At 37.3% G+C, this 22,863-nt stretch overlaps 1 protein-coding gene across 1 annotated transcript; it reads left to right on the plus strand.

The window, feature by feature from the left end:
• Window positions 1-7,468: 7,468 nt before the first annotated feature.
• Window positions 7,469-19,808, plus strand: COMMD6 (COMM domain containing 6). Its single transcript, XM_012642162.1, has 4 exons — window positions 7,469-7,548; window positions 7,638-7,649; window positions 16,548-16,700; window positions 19,606-19,808. The coding sequence occupies exons 1-4, from the start codon at window positions 7,507-7,509 to the stop codon at window positions 19,654-19,656; spliced, it is 258 nt and encodes an 85-aa protein (XP_012497616.1). The 5' UTR covers window positions 7,469-7,506; the 3' UTR covers window positions 19,657-19,808.
• Window positions 19,809-22,863: the final 3,055 nt, after the last annotated feature.

Here is a 22,863-nt window from a genome sequence, read left to right on the forward strand (position 1 = left end):
ATTCTTATGAGAAGCCTTGGGAGCCCATTAGTAAGTACGGAATGCCTTAAGTCAGGTTGTCCATAACCCGGGGATTGCCTGTATGTATTAAATAAGGTATCTTTAAACATAAATGCACATAAAACAAGGTTATGTACTGATCAGCTAATGAAAATGTTCTGACCACAGGCTCACAAGGGCCTCCCCTGTATTTCCCCTAAGAACAATGGTTTGGTATTTGCTAATTCAGTGCTCATGGCAACTTTATAGACCATCAACTCAAACATTATATATCCCATTCTTGTGAGTATGCACAATATCATAAGGGAAGATTTGATTAAATATCATTTTATAGTTTCAAATTAAATATAGTGGTATGCTTACACATAGTATCATAGTGACATGCCACTAATTTACATAAATCCATGTGCCTTTGGTGTCTTAGCATTGACAGTATATTTTTCATGGTTGTCAAAAATAATCAGGGTTATCACCACTTCCTACTTGACTAAACACATAATTTCAGTTTTTCAGCAAAGACAGGGGGAAGTTTTTGACAAACTAATGTTTGACACCTTAACAAAAAAGTAACTGTGACCCCAAAAACTGTTCTCTCATTCTTATAAATTTCTTTCTTATATTCTGAGGGATTTGGTTATTTCTCTAACCTTAAACTGAGATAAGCAACGCTTTTGCTTTATCTACCGATAGCTACCCAGCATTTTTAGAAATCACTAATTATTTGGTTGCTTTGCAAGAAAAAATGGAGTTGTGGTCATTCCTCCAATAATCTATATTTGTCTCACCAAGTTTACAGATTGCTGTTCTGTTTTCATGCCTATTTCCATACTTAGTAACTTTTCGTTATGCCAAATCGCTGCGTAATCTCTTAAAAGACATTTTAAATGGCAATTAAACATAGTAAGTATAGAACCAACAATACCTATAATGCAATAGAAGTGTAGAAGAGCTATAACCAAGTTCATGCATGCATCTGCAAAAACAGCTGAGTCAAAACTGCTGCCTGGCTTACTGTCACTGTAAGAAGCCATCTGATGCAATGTGCAGTATAATTCCAGATTTTAAATGTGAAAAAGTAATACATATAAGAATCAACGAAATTCAGTTTTTGTACACCAGACTTAAGTTTGTCATCACAGTTATAACCAGCTCAAGGAATCTTTCAGGTTTGGGCCCCACCCGGCTGCCCCTCGGGCTATGGGGATCGATCTTTGTGTACATCTGTAACTCATTCATGGCACACGACCTTGACTACTCACTATCTTATATTATTTATCTTAATAGGAGTGTGTCCCAGCTATCTTCCTGCTGCATGTGTTACATACCCTGTCATCTGCCTTTAGCTTGTTTTGCATTGCCAAACTACTATCCCTAAACATAGCCTTTTTGCAGTGCTTAAAAACATACCAAAACCTTAAATAATTTGGCCTTATCTGTCCTCAGTATGAAATAATTCTCCCCCCTTGATCTGAAATCATGACTACCATAATCTAGCTGTGTTTCTATAAGCCAGGCACTTAACCTTCTAAGGTCTCATTTTTTTAAAGAAGAGACTCTGGAAGGTCCCTTTGAGCCAAAGGTTGGAAACTATGTCTTACAGATTTCAGATAAATGTGTGAATTGGCCAGGTGAAATGAAAGAGCAATGTGGGGCCTGTGAAAACCTTTCTAAATGCATTCTCATTCAGAGTTTCTCATGTAGTTTGTTTTGTTTCATTTTTTAAAAATACGTAGGTAGGCCAGATTTGGCCCACAGGCTAAGAATTTAAAGCCTTACTTTAAACTCTAAAACCTCTATGATTCTAGGATTAGTGGTCATGCTTATTTCCAGTTCTGCATTTTTGCTTATTTCTGCTCATTGATTATCACCATCCCACCACCACACCACACAGAATCATTCATCTTTGTGAGTAGCCTAGAGTGCAAATAGAACACTCAATTAGCAGAAAGTAGCTGAGAAGCATTTCAGCAGATACACTGGAAATTTGGAACCCCTCCAGAGCTCTCTGAAATTAGATCACAGATTGTAAATTAAAACCAGACTGTTCGAAGTTTTACCTATTAGTTAGGTATCATTCGTTGCTTAACATCCCTGAACTTCAGTTTTCTTACCTTTAAACTGGAGATAATGTATAATCTAGATAACTTACAGGCTTCTTTGGAGGATTGAATGTCGTGATGATGATAATAGCAGTGAGTGTTTATTCAGCACTTACTATGTTCAGCTTCATGCTTTACATACAAGATCTCATTTAGCCTGGAATAAAAACCTTGTGACTGGGCGTGGTGGCTCATGCCTGTAATCCTAGCACTTTGGGAGGCCAAGGTGAGAGGATCACTTGAGTCCAAGAGTTCCAGAACAGCCTGAGCAAGAGCAAGACCCCACCTCTACAAAAAATAGAAAAATTAGCCAGGTGTGGTGGTGTGCCCCTGTAGTCCCAGCTACTTAGGAGGCTGAGGCAGGAGGATCGCTTGGGCCTAGGAATTTGAGGTTGCAATGAGTTATGATGACACCACTGCACTCTAGCCTAGGCAACAGAGCAAGACCCTATCTCAGAAAAACAAAAAACAAAAAACAAAAACCTTGTGAGACAAATATTGATAGGCCTATTTTTACAGATAAGAAAGCTCATGCTTAGAAAAGGTAACTTTACTGAAGCCACACAGCTGAGTGGTAGAAGAGGGATTTAGATTTAGGCCTGTGTGAGTGCAAAAACCCCAGCACTTCATTGTTATCCTCCACTATATTGGTTTCTTACTGCAGCTGTCACAAATTGCTACAAATTTAATGGCTTAAAATGACATAAACTTATTATGTTACAGTCTGAAGGTCAGTAGTCTGAAATGGGTCTCACTGGGCTAAAATCAAAGTGTTGTCAGGGCTGTGCTCCTTCTGGAACCTATGGAGGAAATACATGGGAGAGTCCATTTTCTTTCCTAGTCCAGCTTCTAGAGACAGCCCAACTTGGTCCCCTTCTATCTTCAAAGCCTGTAAAGGCTGGATGAGTCTTTTTCCCATGGTATCTATCACTCTGACACTCTCTGACTTTTAACTCCTCTGCCTTCATCTTCCACATTTAAGGACCCTTGTCATCACATTGGACTCACCTGAGTAATACAAAAAAATTTCCTTTTTGTAAAGTCAGCCAATTAGCAAACTTAATTCTCCCTTGCCATGGAAATATGAAAGTTGTTCAGAATCAAAATAGAGTCACTTGTGTTTAAAAAAAAAAAAAAAAAAACCTTGACAAATAGGGAAGGTCATGAAGAGAGGGCTTTTATGGATAAATGCCTGATAACAAAAGCTATCACAAAAGACTGCCAAAACCACAACCTTGAATGAAGGCCATCACAACCTTACACAAAAAATACTTCTGCAAGGACAGTTCTGTCCAGCAACTGCCTGTCCAACCTCTGACTGGCATCAACTTTGCAGGCAAGGATAATTATCTCAAAATAATTATGTAATCCTTCTATTTTTTCCTTTAAAAACCTTTGTCTTCCTTTACCTCCCTGAATACACACATTATTACTATGGCAAAAGTATTCCCACTGCAATGCCCAATGCTTATATAAATATCACTTTCTTTTAGAAAGCCTCTCTCTGTTAGTTTGACAAGTAACATGACATATTCATAGATTCTGGGAATGTCCCTAGGAAGTGGACATCTTTGGAGGGTCATCACTTTGTCTACCTCATCCATTGATTATATAGGATAGTCCAGTATAGTATAATATTGTGTAGTAAATATGATTAATGGACATTTGTTGTTTTTGTTTCCCTAGCATCTTTTCATTCAAGTTTTCTTGCATTATCCTCACCTCTATGTCCTGTAAGGTACATCTTTTCACCCCTTTTGTTGCTAGTGACTCCACCAATCACACAATTCTACCCCTTATGGACATGGGGCAAAAATAGTAAAGCACTAGACCCAGTATTGGTCCAAAGAGTGGGCATATGACCCAAGCAGGTCAATCCAAGTCTTTCTATGAGAATTAAGATGGAAGAGAAGTTTCCTTTTTCCCCTTGGATCATGAGCTATAAGGCAATGATCCTACAGATGCTAGTGGTCGTATGTCTATATACCCATACCCCTCTCCAACAACATGGAGAAACATGGAGAAACTGAAGAAAATGGAGCCAACAGACAAGCAGAAGGCCATACCACAACTGAGAAGTGGAGAACGGGCAGTTTTGTTATTCAAATCTTACTATTCCATTGACCCTGCAGCTCATGCCACCCCTCCATTTCAGAGGCTGCCTCTATGAGACAATCACTGATGCTATTAATATTTTGCTTAGGCTAGCTTGAATTCAAATTAGAGTTGTCCCTTGAACAACAGAGGTTTGAACTGTGCGGGTGGGATTTTTTTCAACCAAATGCAGATCTAAGATACAGTATTCCGGGATGCAAAACCCATGGGAGGGCCAACTTTTCCTATACTTCGGTTCCATAGGGCTGACTGCAGGACGTAAGTATGTGTGGATTTTGGTACACGTGGAGATCCTGGAAACCAATCTATCAAGTATATCAAGGAATGACTGCATATCACTTGGCACACAAAAGCCCTAAAATATATGTTTAAATCAAAGTATTACATGCTTCATGTGTGTCAATTTTGTTTTCTCCATTACTCTATAACCCTCCTGGGATCAGAGTTCATGCCATAGTTCTATGGTCTTTCTCCCATGCATATGACAGTACTCGGTTTATTGTAAGAGTTCCAAAAGTATTTTCTGATTTATATGTTCTACTTATATGTCATTTTATAAAAATAAATATAAATCAAACAAAAGTTATACCCATGTATTTTTAATTTTAGCACATTTCTTGACTCTATTCATAAAATCTATATTTTCCAAGTGTGAAGTTTGTGTAAGTTCTCATTTCTTGAATGATGGAGGTCTTAAAAATATGTGTTGCTGGAGCACCAGAAGCATAAAAACAAGAGTAACAATTGGCAGAGATTTCCCTAAACATTACTAACATTTTACTTTCCCCAAATTATATTGATAGATTTTTGGAAAGGGTCATGTTGAATATTCCTGTTATTCATGTTGAATAACAGGAAGAATAAGCAGTTTTAAAAGGAATGCATGAAAAATACAGACAAATAACAAAAATGAACTTTTAAAATATATGTATCTTTTTACCTTTTTGAAGCATTTTTACAAAGTTAGGTGTGTGGGTGTGTGTGTGTGTGTGTGTGTGTGTGTGTGTGTATTCATCCCCAGCCCCCACGGAGCATAATCTGATGGCACCAAGAGCTAAAGAAAAAGATTTCCTGACAAATTGAACTGATGCACCGACCAACCGATGCATAGCAGTGTTCTATCTTTTCATCAGACATCCACAGGAAAGAAATTATCTGATTCATTCAAAGACTACGTTCCCAAGCTATAATAATTAGTACATTTACCCAGGTCCAATGACCTTGAGCCAGTGGTTTTTTTTTTTTTTTTAGCCTAGATTCTGAGTCCTACATGCCAGGGACAGTTTTAGGTGCTTAACATACATTTACTAATGTAATTCTCCAAGAATCCTATGAGCAGTGTTTTCAGTGAGCAGAATTCTGAAGATGCTCCTCTCCAAAGATTTTCATCCCCTTTTATTCAAGGTACAGCTGTGAAGGAACTTGGCAGATGTGATTAAAATTCTGTACCTTAAGACAGGGAGGTTATTCTGAATTATTTGGGTATGCCTAATCTAATAATCATTTGAGCCCTTATAAACAGAGAACTTTCGCAGGCTGGAGTCAGAGAGATGTGGCAAAAGAAGGCAAAGAAGAGATGATGCAGGAGAGATCAGAGCAATTCGAAGTGTGAGGAGGACTTAACCTGCCATTGATGGCTTTGAAGATGGAGGGAGGGGGCCACAGCCACGAAGTGCTGATGGCCTTTAAAAGCTGAGTATCCCCATCTAAAAGCCAGCAAGAAAACGAGAACTGCATAGAACTGAGTTCTGCCAGCAACCTGAATGAACCTGGAAGCAGATTCTCCCCTAGAACTTCCAGCGAGGAACACAGCCCTGCCAATACTTTACCAGTGCAGTTCTAGGTTAGAGGAAACTAAAGAGTTATGATCACTAAATGCAGGAAGATCCTTGATTAGATTTTGGTCGTGGATGGGGTAGGGAATAATTTTAAAGAATATTGTTGAAACAACTGGGGAAATTTTAATTTGGCCTATTTATTAGATAATAGCATCTCACCAATGTTAAATTTCCTGAGTATGAAGTTGTATTGTGGTTATTTAAGAGAATGCTCTTGTTTTTAGGAGATACATGCTCAAGTATTTGGGGTGAAGTATCAAAATTATTATGTATGTAAGCAGAGATAAAGCAAATATGTAAACTGTTAACAGTTGGTGAATCTAGATGAAGGGTATACGGATGTTCATCGAACTATTTTTACAACTTTTCTGAAAAAATCTTCCAGTTTTTCAAAATAAAAAGTTGGCTGGAAAAATATCACTCTGGATAATTTGCGTAGAATGGATTTGAGGTGAATAGGAGTGTTAGGTCCAGAGTGGAGAGAGAGACACAGGAAGCCTCATGGGTAGCAAAACGCTGTTTATTTTGAGCATCTGGGTGCAGATGGGTGGAGGCGAAAAAGCTTCCACCCCGAGGGAGGGAAAAACCTGGGGTTTTATAGAGGGTTTTTCCGCGGTGGGGGGGAGTCAGTAACATATGCAGAGATAGGGGAGGGGATAGCTTCAGTCCTTATCAGGAGAGAGAGGAATAAACTTCATCCTTATCAGGGAAAAAAAGAAATGCCAGCGTTGTTACAACTGTATGTAGTCGAAGTAAAATTTATGACCTTGGACTTTCCAGACTCCTGCGGCTTTTATTTTACAGGCTTTATGATATTTTTCGGGTTCCCACGCAGAACAAACCTAACAAGAAGAGAAGTGGGAAAACCAGTTGGGAAGGTATTGCTGCAGTTAGGTTGAGGGTTGGTGTAGGACAGTGACAGCGAGGACACAGAAAAGCATTCTCCCCGCACACAGCTAGGCCACTGAAGTAAAACCAAGAGACGGAAGCTCATCCTATAACTATCGTCCCCACAGGAATCTCCCTCGCAGGACAAACTTCCATGAGGAGGGGGTGTGGCGGTCCAGGTGCTTTCAAATTTGCTTAGGATCAATTAATCGCGCAGCCCCAAGTTTGCGCTCGCGCACAAGCGACGCTGTGGGCTCCAGACTGGAAGAGCCCACATCTATAGCTTTAGATGGGGGACGGGGCATCCTACATTTAATTAGTAATTCATTTCACAAAGTATTTCCCAAGTCTTCAGCCTTTTCTCCTGTAATACCTCTCCTATTGCTCAGCAACTGCTTAAAACTGATGTTTAATTGAGACAAAAGATGGGTTACACAAAGGTGCTTGTTTCCGACGCCCCCTACCTCCGCTGCGTGCGCCAGGCCGCCAGGGGCAGGAAGTGGAAGCGAGGAAGTGTCGTGAGGAGCATCCGCTTGAGTCCGCGGTGTGAGCCCTGGACGCTTGCCATGGAGGGGGGTCGCGAGCCGCTGTTGGATGCTAAGTCTCAGGTAAGCCCTGGCCTGGAAAAAGAGGGTGCGGCGGGGCTCTGGAGCAAGAAAAATCTTTCCCTAAATGATATTTTCTGCTTCCGTTTCAGGTAACCAACCAGGTGAGTGAGCGGCCGCCCCGCCCTGTCCTTAGCCGGCCTCCGCGGTGCAAGGAGCGGCGACAGCCCTGCGCCCGCCCCCCACAGCCCCGGGACGGTGCCACCGGGCGTTTTCCCCACTTCTTCCCCCAGTCCAGGTCCTGTGTCCGTGAGCCAGTGACCTTCAGCCAGCCTCCCTGTATCGCTCCTTCCCCTTTGCACCTGAGCTGGTAGCCGCTGCCATTGTAATTAAAGCTTCCCCACGTACCCCAGCCCAGAGAGTACAGACCAAGTATTCTTTGATTAGGCAGCATTTATTCGAAGCTAGGAACACAATATTGTACAATGTGATCGATATAGAAGAAATTACTAAAGTGTACAAAGATAGCATCACAGACATTTTCTTAGTCTTTAAAAAAAGTTATTTTGAAGTTGGAGTATAACTTTTTAACCTTTAAGAGTATATATATTTTTATGTTAGGAATAAGAATTTGACTTTTGAAAGTATATGTTAGTCCTCTTTGTTTTAAATGTTCCTGTGCTGTTTTAGTTAATAAGCTATTTTTAGACAACTTACAACACACTTTCCAGAAGAGTACTAAAACTAGAATATTTTGGTCAGGAGTCCCTACAAAATACAAGAATGGGCTGAGAATAATGAGAATACAGGGGCCGAGAGAGGTGTCCATTGACTGGTCTCTGTCATTTCTCTCCAACTGATCCTACTGTTGCTTTTGAGAATTCCTGGGGAACTCAGATAGTTATCAGCCCTCTACCTGACTTCGCTCAGAGTTACATGAATTAGTGCACGTTGATTGAATCTCTCATAAATCATTTTATCTGTTCACTTACATTAAATCATTTCTTTTGGTAAGACAGTCTGAAACTGAATTATAGTAGTTATAGGATTTTAAAAATTGAACTCCTTTTTTGGCTTAAAAAACCACAAATATATCTTTTACAGTTTTGGAGGTCAGAAGTCCAAAACTATTCTTACAGGGTTAAAATCAAGGTGTAGGCAGGGCTGTGTTCCTTTTGGAGGCTATAGGGGAGAATCTTATTGCTCCTAGAGGCTGCCTGTATTCCTTGACTTGTGGCTTCTACTTTCATCTGCAAAGCACATCATTTCAACCTCCGTTTCTATTTTCACATTGTCTTCTGTGACTTTCCTTCCTCCCTCTTATAAGGACCCTTATGATTACATTGGACCAACCTGGATAATCCAGGAAAATCTCCCTATCTCAAAATCCTTAATTTTGTTCACATCTGCAAAATTCGTTTTGTCCCTTAAGGTAACAACATATTCACAAGTTTTGGGGATTAGGACATGGACGTATTTGGGGGAACATTATTCAGCCTGCTACACATTCCATCCATGTAGTTATTTATATGATTGTTCACATAAGAAAAGACAGGGATTCAATTGTTTTTCAATAGTTCAGACACAAAGAGTTGGAAAATATAATTTTAAAGAGGATGTCATTTACAACACTAAGAAATAAATTATAAAGTACCTTGCAATAAATCTAACAAAAGATGTTTAAAATCTTCACAAAGACAATGATAAAAAGTGATAGATCTCTAGTTTCTGGTCCAGCATGTAAGGAGCTTGGAAGTCACAACTGTGTCCTAACAAGTAAAAGCTGAACAAACTGAAAAACCAACAACTCTTTTTAGATCTGTGAGGTCACAGGGCAAACCACTGTCCCCAAAAGTGGTGAGAAAGACTGGCAAATAGAATCACAATTTACCAGAGCAGAAGGCCCACAGATTCTAATGCCTAAACTGTCATTGACAAATTGCTGTAGGCTGGGTGTGGACAAGTGTGAGAGTTAAAAACTCTAAGAGGACTCTCACACTTTTGTGAGTTTTACCTTCAGGAACTCCTAAGTTGAACATTTTTATCATAATTCATGATATGTTTTTAAATATTACACTGCTGGACAAAATGGTAATGTGTATTCAAGAGTATTATAGAGGGGCCGGGCGCGGTGGCTCACGCCTGTAATCCTAGCACTCTGGGAGGCCGAGGCGGGTGGATTGTTTGAGCTCAGGAGTTAGAGACCAGCCTGAGTGAGAGCAAGACCCCGTCTCTACTAAAAATAGAAAGAAATTAATCGGACAACTAAAAATATATAGAAAAAAAAAATTAGCCAGGCATGGTGGCGCATGCCTGTAGTCCCAGCTACTCGGGAGGCTGAGGCAGAAGGATTGCTTGAGCCCAGGAGTTTGAGGTTGCTGTGAGCTAGGCTGATGCCACGGCACTCACTCTAGCCCGGTCAAAAGAGTGAGACTCTGTCTCAAAAAAAAAGAGTATTATAGAGGGAAAAAAATCCAAAACCTAGCTATAAGTCATTTATGTTTGTGATACAGATAGTCCCTGACTTGTAATGGTTCAATTTATGATTTTCAACTTTGTAATGATACAAAAGCCCTATGTATTCAGTAGAAAGCAGTAAGGGTACTTGTGATGTTGGGCAGCAGCAGTAGGCCACAACTCCCAGTTAGCCATGCAATCACCAGGGTAAAAAACTAGTACTTTGTGTTGCCAGATGGTTTTGCCCAACTGTAGGCTAATGTAAGTGTTGAGCATGTTTAAGGTAGACTTGGCTGCCATGATACTTGGTAAGGTAGGTGTATTAAATGCATTTTCAGCTTAACGACATTTTCAATTTACAGTGGGTTTATGGGAATATAACCCTGTTGTAAGTCGAAAAGCATCTATATACTTTTTAAATGTACCAGATAAACCTAATAGTTAGAGCTAATGTAAGTTTGAAGTCCTTGAGCTATAGTGTCATGTTTCTTTAAATATTTCTTTGTCACCAATATATGAATTTGCCAGGTTAATTAGGACCTCACCTCCAGTGAGAGTTAAGAAAAATGGCAAGTTTGTAATTAAAATTAGTGTTATCAATACTAATAGCAATACTACTGCTAATATTGCAGCTACCATTTGTTGATTGTTTACTCTGTGCTAGCCACTACCCTAGACACTTTGCATGTGCTTTGTAATCCACACAACAATCTAGTAAGGGTAAGTATTCTAGTTATCTGTGCATGAAAAGGACACAATTTCAATACTGATAATAGGTTCTGAAATTAAAATTCTTTGATGGAAAATAAGTATACTTCCTTTTTTTTTGGCACTGAGTGTTAATATAAGAAGGGGTTAGGGATCTTAATGTGAGTAGTCCTTGAGAAATTTTGGGGCCATCACTGCATTGAGGAATTAACGTAAGTTGTATTTATAAGGAAGAGCCAGTCACAATTTTAGAACTTAGGCTCTTTTTCAAAAATTTCTTTTGTCAAGTATGATTTGCTTAAACTCAGCTCTAGTCTCTTTAAGTTATTGATGTTAGTAAGTGATAGCCATTACATTTCTCTAAATATATTTGCAGTGTACATTTTTTTTTATTCCAGTCAGCAATAATATTTGAGCACTAAACTTTTTCTAAGGGGTCCCTGCACTGACATATAATTGTCATGACTCCACGGAGTAAATACAGTTATCCTCATTTACTTACTCTTCAGCTCTCTTTCCTTAACTTCTCTCACCAAATCATTAATATTCCTTCTTCACCCTCTGCTGATGACCCTGCTTATATAAATGAGAAAATAAAATCACCCAGAAGAGGATTTCCTCATTTTCCCATCCACACATTTAGCATTCTGCCTGCCTTCATACTCTGCCTTACCTTCTGTATTTATGAATATATTGTTGGCAGGTTCGTCTAAGGTCAACCCCTCTACTTGTAAAATCAATTCTATCCTCACCAACAGAAGAACTATAATTATTGCTTTTCACCTCCATAATTTACATTTCTTCGCTGTACTAAATCACTACCAAATATGTGCTGGTGACATCTTGAAAAAAAAGCCTTTGTTTTTGTTCTCATCTGCCTTCGGCTACTCTACTGTATCTGTTTTTCTTTACAGCAAAACTTTACCGTGACATCTGTACTGACAGTGTCTACTCCACTCCCCATTCTCTCTCAAGCCCATTCTACCAAGGCTTTTATACCTTACTCTTGTCAAGGTCACCATTGATCCCTATGTTACCACATCCAGTGGGCAATTTTCAGTCCTCATCTTATTTGACCTCTCAGCAACATTGACACATTTGATTACTTTCTCCTCGAAACACTTTCTTCATTTCTCCTCTAGGAGTCATTCTTCTGGTTTTCCTCCTACCTCACTGCTTATTCTCCTGGAGGCCCCTTTGCTAGATCCTCTTCATAATCTCTGTTGGAGTATTCCAGCGTAGGTTCCTCAGAGCTCTTTTTCCCCCAATCACTTCCTAAGTGTTCTCATCCAGTCTAATAGCTTTACATACCATCTATATGCTCATGATCCAAAATGTATATGTCCAGCCCCATTGTCTCCCCTGAATACCTGGCTCACTATCCAACTGTTTACTTGCCAGCTTCCCTTGGAAGTCAGGTATTTCAAACTTAAAATGTTGAAAACCACAGGCTTGATTACCACCTCCCACCGCTCACACATATACACCTGTTTTCCCAATGTTTCTCATCTGAGTAAATGGTCCTGTCATCAGGGCCAAAACCTTGGAGTTAACGTTGGAACTTAGGACGACTCTTTTTCTCACACGTGTACAATTCATCAACATACTGTTTTCTCTACTTTAAAAAATATACCCTAAATTCACCTCTCCATGCTGCCACCTGGGCCCAGCCCACCATGCTCTTTCCTTGAATGCTCTAGTAGCCTTCCAAATGGGTCTCCCTGCTTCCTCTCTTAAACTTAATGTCTCCCCCATTAGTCTGGATGAGCCTTTTGCAATCTAAGTTAGACTAGATCTCTCTACTGTTCAAAGTTTTTTAAGGAATTCCCATCACACTAGAAAAAAGTCTTCAATATTTACCTTGGCCTACAGGGCTTTTCAAAACTGGATTCCTCATCTCTTACCACTCTTCCTAGCTCATGCTCTTCCAGCCACATGTTCTCTGAACATGCTAGGCATGCTTCTCCCTCCATCCAGAATTCTCTTTTCTCCAGATAGCCTGTGGCTTTTTCCTTCACTTTATTCCGATGTCTTTCTACTCAAAAGCCACCTCCTCAAAGAGGTTTTCCCCAGGCTCTATCTAAATAGTCTTCCTGATCACTCTGTCACCCTACCCCGCATTTTTCACACTTTTTATAATACTACAATTTCATTCATACTTGTTATTGTCTGTCTTCCCCTCTGGAATGTAAGTTCCAAAGTACATCCCCAATGCCTAACATAGTATTACTTAGTAAAGACTAAATAATGGGGCCTCTCTCCCTTACTAAAAACATATATGAAATGTTAATTTTATAGACAGTTTTTGTAGTGGTGTTTTTATATAACTAATAGCTTTAGCCTTCATATCAATTTTTAGTGTTACTACTAAAGCTAATTTCTTTGTTTACCTTTTTAATCTAAATTTGCTTTCTGATTATTTTCCTTTGTATTCATTTTAGTTCTGGATATTTTTATATTTCATTTTTACTACTAGCTTTTTTTTCTTTGCATATTTTGCTTTTTTAATCTTTTTCTTTGTAAGAATTTTAGGGCTACCATGTACATTGTTTCATTCTTAATATTCTCCATAGTGGTAAGTGTGCTCTCTGTTCTAATTTTTTTCTTTTTAAAAATCTTCTGTGCAGTAATTTCTATTTAAGGTTAAACCACATTTATTAGAAGGTTCGCTTTTAATTTGCATTTAAATGTTGAGTTTAGAATTTTGGGAATTCTCATCTCATACACCTAATCCTGGCTTTATTCATGAATACTAATTTTGCACAATGAGTGTCTTGATGGCAGCTTTCCTTATTTCCTCACCTGACAATTTCACTGTTTTTTTTTTTTAAGCCAGTCAAATTTAGCAGAATTTCACTGTTTTAATGGTCGATAGATTCCAACATTGTGCTCCTTAATTGCTTTACTGCTTGAAATGTTCTAGGTAATCCAGTTTTATTTCAGAGCCTAAGAGTCATAGCCAGTTTTTTACTCTGACATTTCACTGTGAATGGTAAAAATGGAACTTCTTCCATCAAGGTGTTGAACAGGCTGACTAAGATTAAGAAGTTCCTAGTTCAATTTTTGGATATCACTATTGAACTGAAATAAAAACTATCTCTATTCATGAATTCCCTTGAATTCTGTTCTTGGATTTTTAGCCATTTATCAAACATTCCTATTGAGTTATCCCTAACATCACCTCTTAATGATACCTTTGGACTTAAAATATATAAAGTCCTGATTGATACATGATATCAATATTCTCCCAGTTATCCAGGCTCAGTTTTTTATAGTTATCTATAAACAACTATAGTTGTATCTCATGATTATGTAGATAATCATTAAGACCTAGTGATGAATCCTTCATAGGATCAGCATCATCCTATTTGTCACCACCTTGGTTCAGGCACTTATAACCTCATACTTGGATTATTGTGTTCTGCTGCCACCAGATGAATATATCTTAATCAATACTTTGATATCATTCTCTTTACTTGAAAACTTTCAGTAATTCCCCACTGTCTAGGAAAAGTTTAAATGACTTAATGTGATAAGTTTTCCTTAATAAAATAAAGTGTATGAGAGTATGTTGAAAAGCTCAGAAAGCTCAGTTTGCAAAGAAGTATTGGCTTTTTGATCACTTTTGTCGACTTTATTTTCCTATTTTCCTTGCAAGAGCCCTACTTTAAGATAAATATATGTTCTATACCTCAATAAATGATGACTATTTTCATCTATAGTTGGTTCAGCTTAATATTTATTAAGCATTTATTCTTTGCTAGGTGTGTATTTTTGGAATATATAAATATGACACATTTTCCTCTCAATTCCAGTTCTGTTTATTCTTTAAAACAGAGCTTAAAGCTTATCCCCTCTGTAAATTTTTTTCCCTTGATCTCCCTTGACTACATTAAATTTTTCCTTTCAACCAGAAATGTGGTACTCACTGACTTGTATTTCTTTCTCTTTCTACTGTATGTGCAAGATAGCATATGTACAAAAAAGTGCATAAATATGGATAGCTTAATGAACCATTTAAAAGTGAATACCTGTGTAACCACAATCAAAAGTCAAGGAATGGAGTATTACCAATACCCTTGAAGCCCACCACATGTCCCTCCCCAGTCACTCCCCCTTCCACCCTAGAGGTGTGATTATCCTTTTGTCCTTTTATACTATTCATATTCTTACTTCTCTTTATAGTTTTATCACCTGTTGCTCAAGTTTAAGTGAATGGAATCACATAACTTTTCAACTTGTTTCTTTTAACATTTTTGGTGTTAAGTGTAACAGAAGTTCATTCATATTCATTGCTATATAGCATTTCACTTATCTATTTTATTACTGATGAACATTTGAGGTGTTTTCAGTTTAAGGCTATTACAAATAAAGCTACTAGGAGTATTCTGATGTATGTACATAAGCATAAGTTTTTCTGGGTTATATCCCCAGTAGAATTGCTGGGTCACAGTGTGTATAACTTTAGTTTTACGATGAAAAGCCAGTTTTCCAAAAGATTGGCCCAATTTAGACTTACACCAACAGCATGTGACCCTTCCTTGCCTCACATCCTTCCTTGCCAGTACCTGGAATTGTGAGACTTAAATTTTTTCCATTTTGGTAGGTGGATAGTAGTATCTCATTGTAGTTTTAATTTGCATTTCCCTCTTCCTTAATGAATGTAAGCACCTTTTCATGTTTATTAGCCATTTGTAGTTCTTGACTTGCGTACTATCCCTTCTCCATTTTTGTGTGAAGAACTTTCATTTAAAATGAGTTTATATAGTCTTTTTACTTATTTATTAAAGATGTTAACCGTTTATCAGGACCAGCTTGTCCTTAATGTTGTAGCAGATTTGTCCAGAGCCAGTCTGAGACAGGAGGAAATTTTGGTCTCCATATCAATCCCACCTTTTATAAAAATAAATGTATTAACAAGCAGAGCTTTTTGCCAGGACAGTATTAGTTTGGTAGCAAAAGGTATCAGTCAATCAGCAAATATTTTTTGAGTACCTGCTATATACCAGGCTAAACTTTGGAAACAAGACAGACAAGATTCCTCCACCCACAGTCTTATGTTTTAGAGTCACTATTAAGAGCAGCATTTACCCAATACTGTATTATGACATGGCATCACTGAACAATCATTGACAGGAATTAGATAAAAAGTATTGTAGGAAGCCAGTAGTCAATAAGCATGTAATCTTTGGAGTCAAATAGACTTTGGTTTCAATTCTGATTCCAAAAACATGTGACCTTATACATGTGCATTACCTAAGCTCTTTGAAATTAAGTTTTGTCATCTGCAAAATAGAAATAATAACCTATAATGTGATGGTGATTCAGTGAGGCATTTAATACATGCATACTGCATAGCACATCACCTGGGTCATGAACACTGATGAAATCCAAAAATACCTTGCCACTATGCTAATATAAGGTTTAACTTGGAGACTATGTTGAGGAAAGAAATGGAATGGTTCCCATGTATGCCTCAACCAACTATGAACATCATATAATCCATCTTCCATTTTACTTTTGGGGTATGGAATGAGGGAAGGCATATATGGAACATGAAAGTAAAGTAAAAAATGCTCCAAAGCATTTGGAGTCCCCTGAAGTACAGGAGCAAAACTTAAGCCTATTAGGGAAAACTAATACTGCCACATCTTCCTTCCACTTCCATTGTACATTGGGTGGAGTTTTTTTGTTTTCTTATTTTTTGCTTTTTCCCTTTTGTAACTATGAGAGTGTTGTTTTCTAACTCTGTATAAACAGAGTTTATTAAGTCCCATATTACCTTTTCATTTGATTATTATTCCTTTAGCAATATTAAAATGAAGATAAATTGAGTAAATATCTGCATCCAAAGCAATGTTACTACTATTATATTGTTTTGTGCTCTTTTATTAAAGCTTATAGATTTTCAGTGGAAACTGGGAATGGCTGTGAGCTCCAACAGTTGCAGATCTCTTAAGTATCCTTATGTTGCAGTGATGCTAAAAGTGGCAGATCATTCAGGCCAAATAAAGAACAAGTCCTTTGAAATGACAATTCCACAGTTTCAGGTTTGTGATTCAACTCATTCAATTTTAGTCAATTCTTCTGTAGTTGATGCATAAAAATATGTATAAAATCTTTCTTAAGAGAAAATTTTACTTTTATTTGTAAATTGACATGCCTTACATTTATTAGTAGTACACACAAAAGATCTAAGTTTGTTTTCTTTGGAAATTTAATAAATTATTTTCAATATAAGGTGCTGAATTTGTGTATGGTGCCATTTGATCACTATAATAGTACTTCTCTGTGAGTATATATAGGAAATTTTCATCTTCTCTGGCAGGCTGTTTACTTTGCAGTTAACTGTTTTATTCTTATTCTTTTAGGCTTAATATTCAAGAATGTTAAGCTAAATGAATGTTTTCTTTGAGTAGTGTTGACTCTGAATTTTCTGACTAATAATGTTTACAAAATGCAGATCATAGCAACTGTACTTGTTGACTGGTTTTACCAGCTAGAGATTTAAGTAACTTAGTAGTTTATATTCAGAGTTCTGTTACTCATATTATCATCTTATCTCTTTTTTCTAACCGAGGAAGAAAAAAAGGGGGTAGACAATAAATCAGATTTTCTTTTGAAAATACTGGGAGATGTTTTGTCATTAATTTAACTGTCCTGTACAATTTTGGTTTCGTTTGTTTTGATCCTTTTGGTGAGTGGATAAGAATTTTCACAGCAGTTAGTACTTTAAAAGTCAAAGAAAAGCAACAATAGTGAATGAAATGGAAATAAAAAGCGAATTCTTTGTAAAACTAACTAATGATATATATTGGTCCTAGGCTTCCTTTTTAAGAAAAGCCTCTCATATACCATCACTTATCATACTTTTAATTTCTTCTTTTGTAAGCTATATTTTAAGGAATTTATTTCCCTTTGATTTCTTTCTTTTAAAATAGATATCCCTGCTTTAAAACAAAAATAGTGGTCACAAATTTAACATTATTAATGTTGATTAGTGTCTTGGAAAGAATTGGGATTTAGTAAAAAGGAAATAAATGTAGTATATTGTGATATGGGAGTAGCCTTCAACTAAATGTAAGACCAAATCAATTTCAATCCTTTTTGTGGAATTCACAGAGCTGGCCTAATTCTTATTTCTCTGTGTAGCATTCATGCTCTCTGATTCCACCTTTAGGAATTTTTTTTTCCATAGGAAACAAATCACAAATGGAGCAACTTCCCACCCCCCCAGCTTTATTGAGTTATAATTTACAAATAAAAATTGTATATTTTAAAGGTATACAGCTTGATGGTTTGATGAACATATGCATTATGTAATGATTACCACAATCAAGCTAATTAACATTCATCACCACACAGTTACCCCTTTGTTTTTAATTGGGGTGTGTCTGTATGGTGAGAACACTTTAAATCTAGGCCCCTAGCAAATTTCAAATAATACAATATTATTAACTATAGTCACCATACTATACATTAGATCCTCAGACTTCCTCATTTTATAACCAACAGTTTGTTCCTTTTTTTTTTTTTTTTAAGAGACAGCATCTCCTTCTGTTGCCCAGGCTGGAGAGAAGTGGTGTGATCATAGCTCACTGAAACCTTGAACTGCTGGGTTCAAGCAATCCTCCTGCTTCATCTTCCCAATTAGCTAGGACTACAGGCACCCACTAGCACACCAGCTAATTTTTTTACTTTTTGTAGAGACTAGATTTTGCTATCTTGCCCAGGCTGGTCTCCAACTCCTGGCCTCAAATGATCCTCCCACTTTGGCCTCTCAAAGTGTGGGATACCAGGTGTGAGCCTCTATGTTAAGCAGATTTTTTTTTTTTTTTTTTTTGAGACAGAGTCTTGCTCTGTTGCCCGGGCTAGAGTGCCGTGGCGTCAGCCTAGCTCACAGCAACCTCAAACTCCTGGGCTCAAGCAATCCTTCTGCCTCAGCCTCCCGAGTAGCTGGGACTACAGGCATGCGCCACCATGCCTGGCTAATTTTTTTTTCTATATATTTTTAGTTGTCCGATTAATTTCTTTCTATTTTTAGTAGAGACGGGGTCTTGCTCTCACTCAGGCTGGTCTCTAACTCCTGACCTTGAGCGATCCACCTACCTCGGCCTCCCAGAGTGCTAGGATTACAGGCGTGAGCCACTGTGCCCGGCCAAGCAGATCTTTTTGATAGCTAAAATTCTGACCATCAATATATATTTTTAATGAAATAGTTACACCATGCTTCATTCCATGACAAGTTTGCATGTAAATTTAAAGAAAATTCGTAAGTAGCAAAATAAAAAATTAAGACCAAATAAAAAGGAAAATAGAAATATGTAAATCATTAGAGGATATCCTAATTGCTGGGGTTAAGTTTCAAATTTGCCTCTTAGCTTTGTGGCAGTACAGGAGAAGAAAGGAAAACAGAATCTGTTTGATCCCTTTCTTACCTGAGATTTAAAAAAAGAAGATGACTTCTACAGGAGAACCACTATCCTAGCTTAGTTTTTAAATGACGGAAAAGCTTCTCCCATACAAGCCATTGTCAATGTTGAGTCTCTCTTACTGTAATCAAACCCATAAACTTAAACAAGACAGCCCCTAGCACCCTGAAATGCAGTGTTTCACTAGATTTAAAGTGTTTTGAGGCCGGAACCACCTGTTTTTCTTGTTTTTTATCTTCAGTGTTTAGGATAGTGCTGGGTATTTAATAAATCTTTCTTGTGTGATCTTAAAAGAACTTTCTTGTGTGCTTTTTAAAAAGTTTGGTCATGAGCTAATTATCCACCTCTACAATAATAAAAGTGTACCTGTTTGTATCTTTAGCAACCTTCAGAAGTTGAGAAGATAACATTAAAATGTAAACTTAATATGTTGTATAGCCTCTGATAGTCAGATGTAATTAAAAGAGCTACTTAAATATCCTCTAAAAGCAAAATTAATATTATTTTTTCCCTTTCTCTCCAGAATTTCTACAGACAATTCAAGGAAATTGCTGCAATTATTGAAACTGTGTGAAAACTGATTATTAAATTGCTGTCATTATTCTAAAATCATGGGTTTCACTTTCTGCAACAAAACTGCATGAGGATCAAGTGGTATTTATTGAATGAAAATTATACTTTTGTTTTTCCATTTTTTTAAATAATAAAAAATCAGATAAACAGGAATTAGTGGTGATTGATGCACAACTTTGTGAATGTACTAAAAGTGACTGAATTGAACATTTTAAAGGGTGTACCTTGTGGTATGTGAATTATATCTCAATAAAAAATAGTCGAATGATGTTGAAGGCAGCAAAAGTTTAAGTATTAGAATGATAGTTTTAAAATTTATTGGTAGTGGAACCCATTTTATAAACAAATCTTATATAGAGTCCTATATATAAACTATATATAAATCAGAAAAGTAGTATTTGGTTAGGATAACTTTACAAATTCAGTTTTATAACATTCACTTACTATAAAGGCCACCAGTGAGATGAGTCATGCTTCTTTTCCCAAACATTTGGAATCAGGTTAAGATCGACCATTGTTCCCTTAGACAGTATTAGCCTACCATTCAATTGTTTCTGCTATTAATAGTTGTAGAAAGTTCAAACACATGCACAGAGTTGGAAAGATAAGTTTTATTATGAGTTCTATACAACTGAGTTAACCTGTTAGCACAAATTATTGTGTTAGATGATCTCTGTTGAATTTAAATTTATAAACCTGTTGTTAAAATATTTTATAAAGTCATACCACTGTGTGGCATTGGTTAAAGAAAAAGTAAATAGGTCACTGGAGTAGAATAGGTGGTCTAGAAATAGATCAAGACATTCTGATGCCCTATATTGGAAATTTATGTCCTTATCACACCCTGTCAACATTTCCACAAGTCTCCTATGTGAATCCACTTTCTTATTTTGTTTCCACTAGGTAGCACACTGCTGTGAGGAGCCCAGGTCTGCTGCCTGTGCACTCAGGTTCCCACCAGCTTGATGAGTTAGCTGACTGACGATTTGTACATACCAACTGCCCACAGACATCTCTGTTACCCATCTCTGGAAACATGCACATTAACAATTCTTGAATTATGGGAAACCAAAGTTTCCTTCTCCATCCCTTCCTCTATCCTGTGGGGTACTAGCTTCATTGTACTTCTAGAAATATGAGTAGAAAGCCCTCCATCTGGGTTAAAATAACATACCTGCCTTCTCAAAACTGTTACAAGGTCCGTTTATCTCCCACCCACCCCAGTTTAACAACTTCCACTCTCCCCCTCCCCATTTGCATTGCAGCATTTCTAGTTTAAGGTTATTTGCAAAGAGGCTCAAAAGTAGTCCCTGGCTCAAACACCATGGGTGATAGATTTGAAATAAACCTAAACTGCAGGCTTAAATTTATCTTCTGAATTTAAAAAGCAAGATTTTTTCATAATATAGTTTTATACTATTTTCATTACAAATGTCTATTTTTGCTTATTAGGAGCTTAATCAGCTTCACTGCCCTAGCCTGGGAATTCACCACTATTTATAATAACATTTCTGTGGGAAAATGTATTTCAAGTTTCAAACACTTGACTTAAATGTAAACTTTTGGAAAATAACTCATTCTCAAGTTGGAAAAACGTGTGAACAAGCTTTTAGTTTTCCAAAGGAAATAGATTGCCACCGAGCTCATCAACCAAAACCCAAATATTTTTATATACTCTGCTACTGAAACAGGTTCATATAAGCATCAGATTTATGTATAAGGAGGGCAAAATTGTCACATTTTTAAAAAGGGATTGAAACCTCCAACACCCTGGTGCCTTATTTTTAAAAAGTGCTTAAGCAGAATTATCTTTGCAAACAATTTTTAAAAAATCTTTTGTACTTCAGATTTTTAAAGGTCAACTTTTATTTTTTGAAGTTTAAGGTTTACAGAAAAATTGCAGAGATAAGCCGGTTCATGCCTGTAATCCTAGCACTTTGGGAGGCTGAGGTGGAAGGATCACTTGAGGCCAGGAGTTTGAGACCAGACTGAGCAATATAGAGAGACCCCTGTCTCTACAAGAAATAGAAAAAGTAGCCCAGTGCAGTGGTTCATGCCTGTAGTCCCAGCTACACACGAGGTTGAGGCAGGAGGATTGCTTGAGCCCTGGAGTTCCAGGTTGCAATGAACTATGATGACACTACTGAATTCTAGCCTGGGCAACAGAGTGAGACTGTCTGAAAAAACAAAAACAAAAAAATAATAAATAGACATAGTACAGAGTTCCAATATTCTCTACACCCAGTTTCCCATATTATTAACATCTTCCATTAGCATGGCACATTTGTTGTAATTAATGAGCCAATACTGATACATTAAATTTCTTTAGTTTTTACCTACTATCCTTTTTCTGTTCTAGGATCCTATCCAGGATACTATATTACATTTAGTTGTCATATCTCCTTAAGCTAATATTGCCTATGACAGTTTCTTAGACTTTCCTTGTTTTTGATGACCTGGACAGCTTTGAGGAGTACCGGTCAGGTATATTGTAGGATGCCCCTCAATTGGGATTTGTCTGATGTTTTTCTGGCTGGAGTTATGGGTTTCTGGGAAAAAGATCACAGAGGTAAGGTGCCATTTCCTTGACATATCAAGTGTACATACTAGCAAGGTGATTTGAAACAGTTTATGTTGACCTTGATAACTGACTGAAGGAGTGTTTGTCAGATTTCTCCACCGTTAAGTTACTCTTTTTCCCTCTTCTTTCCGTATATTCTTTGGAAAGAAATCACTATCTGCTGCCCATACTTAAGGAAAGGGAAGTTATGCCTGCCTGTTTTACAGTGAAGCATCTACATTTTGTGTTTGAAATTCTTCTGTGAGAAAGGTTTGTCTCTTCTCCCCCATTTATTAACTTAATCATTTATTTATATCAGTATGGACTCATGGATATTTATTTTATACTTGGGGTTATAATTAAAAATTTTTGTTTAGTTATTCCAGCTTTGACCATTGGGAGCTCTTGCAATTGGCTCCTAGGCCCTCTTGACATGCCCCCATCAATGATTTTGAGTGTGTGAGCAATTTCTTACTTTCTGACACTAGAAGACACTTCACCTTGTGTATTTGCTGCCCCAGTCTTAGAATCATCCATTTCTTTCAGGAGCCCTGCTTTTTTTATTGGACTACCAAGATCTGGGTGCTAGGTTGGCTCCATATTTCAGACTTTGAAAGCATTAAAAATTTAGAAATTAAAAAAAAAAAA

Source organism: Propithecus coquereli, unplaced genomic scaffold (assembly GCF_000956105.1).
Source record: "Propithecus coquereli isolate 6110/MARCELLA unplaced genomic scaffold, Pcoq_1.0 Scaffold176, whole genome shotgun sequence".
Classification (NCBI taxonomy): domain Eukaryota; kingdom Metazoa; phylum Chordata; class Mammalia; order Primates; family Indriidae; genus Propithecus; species Propithecus coquereli.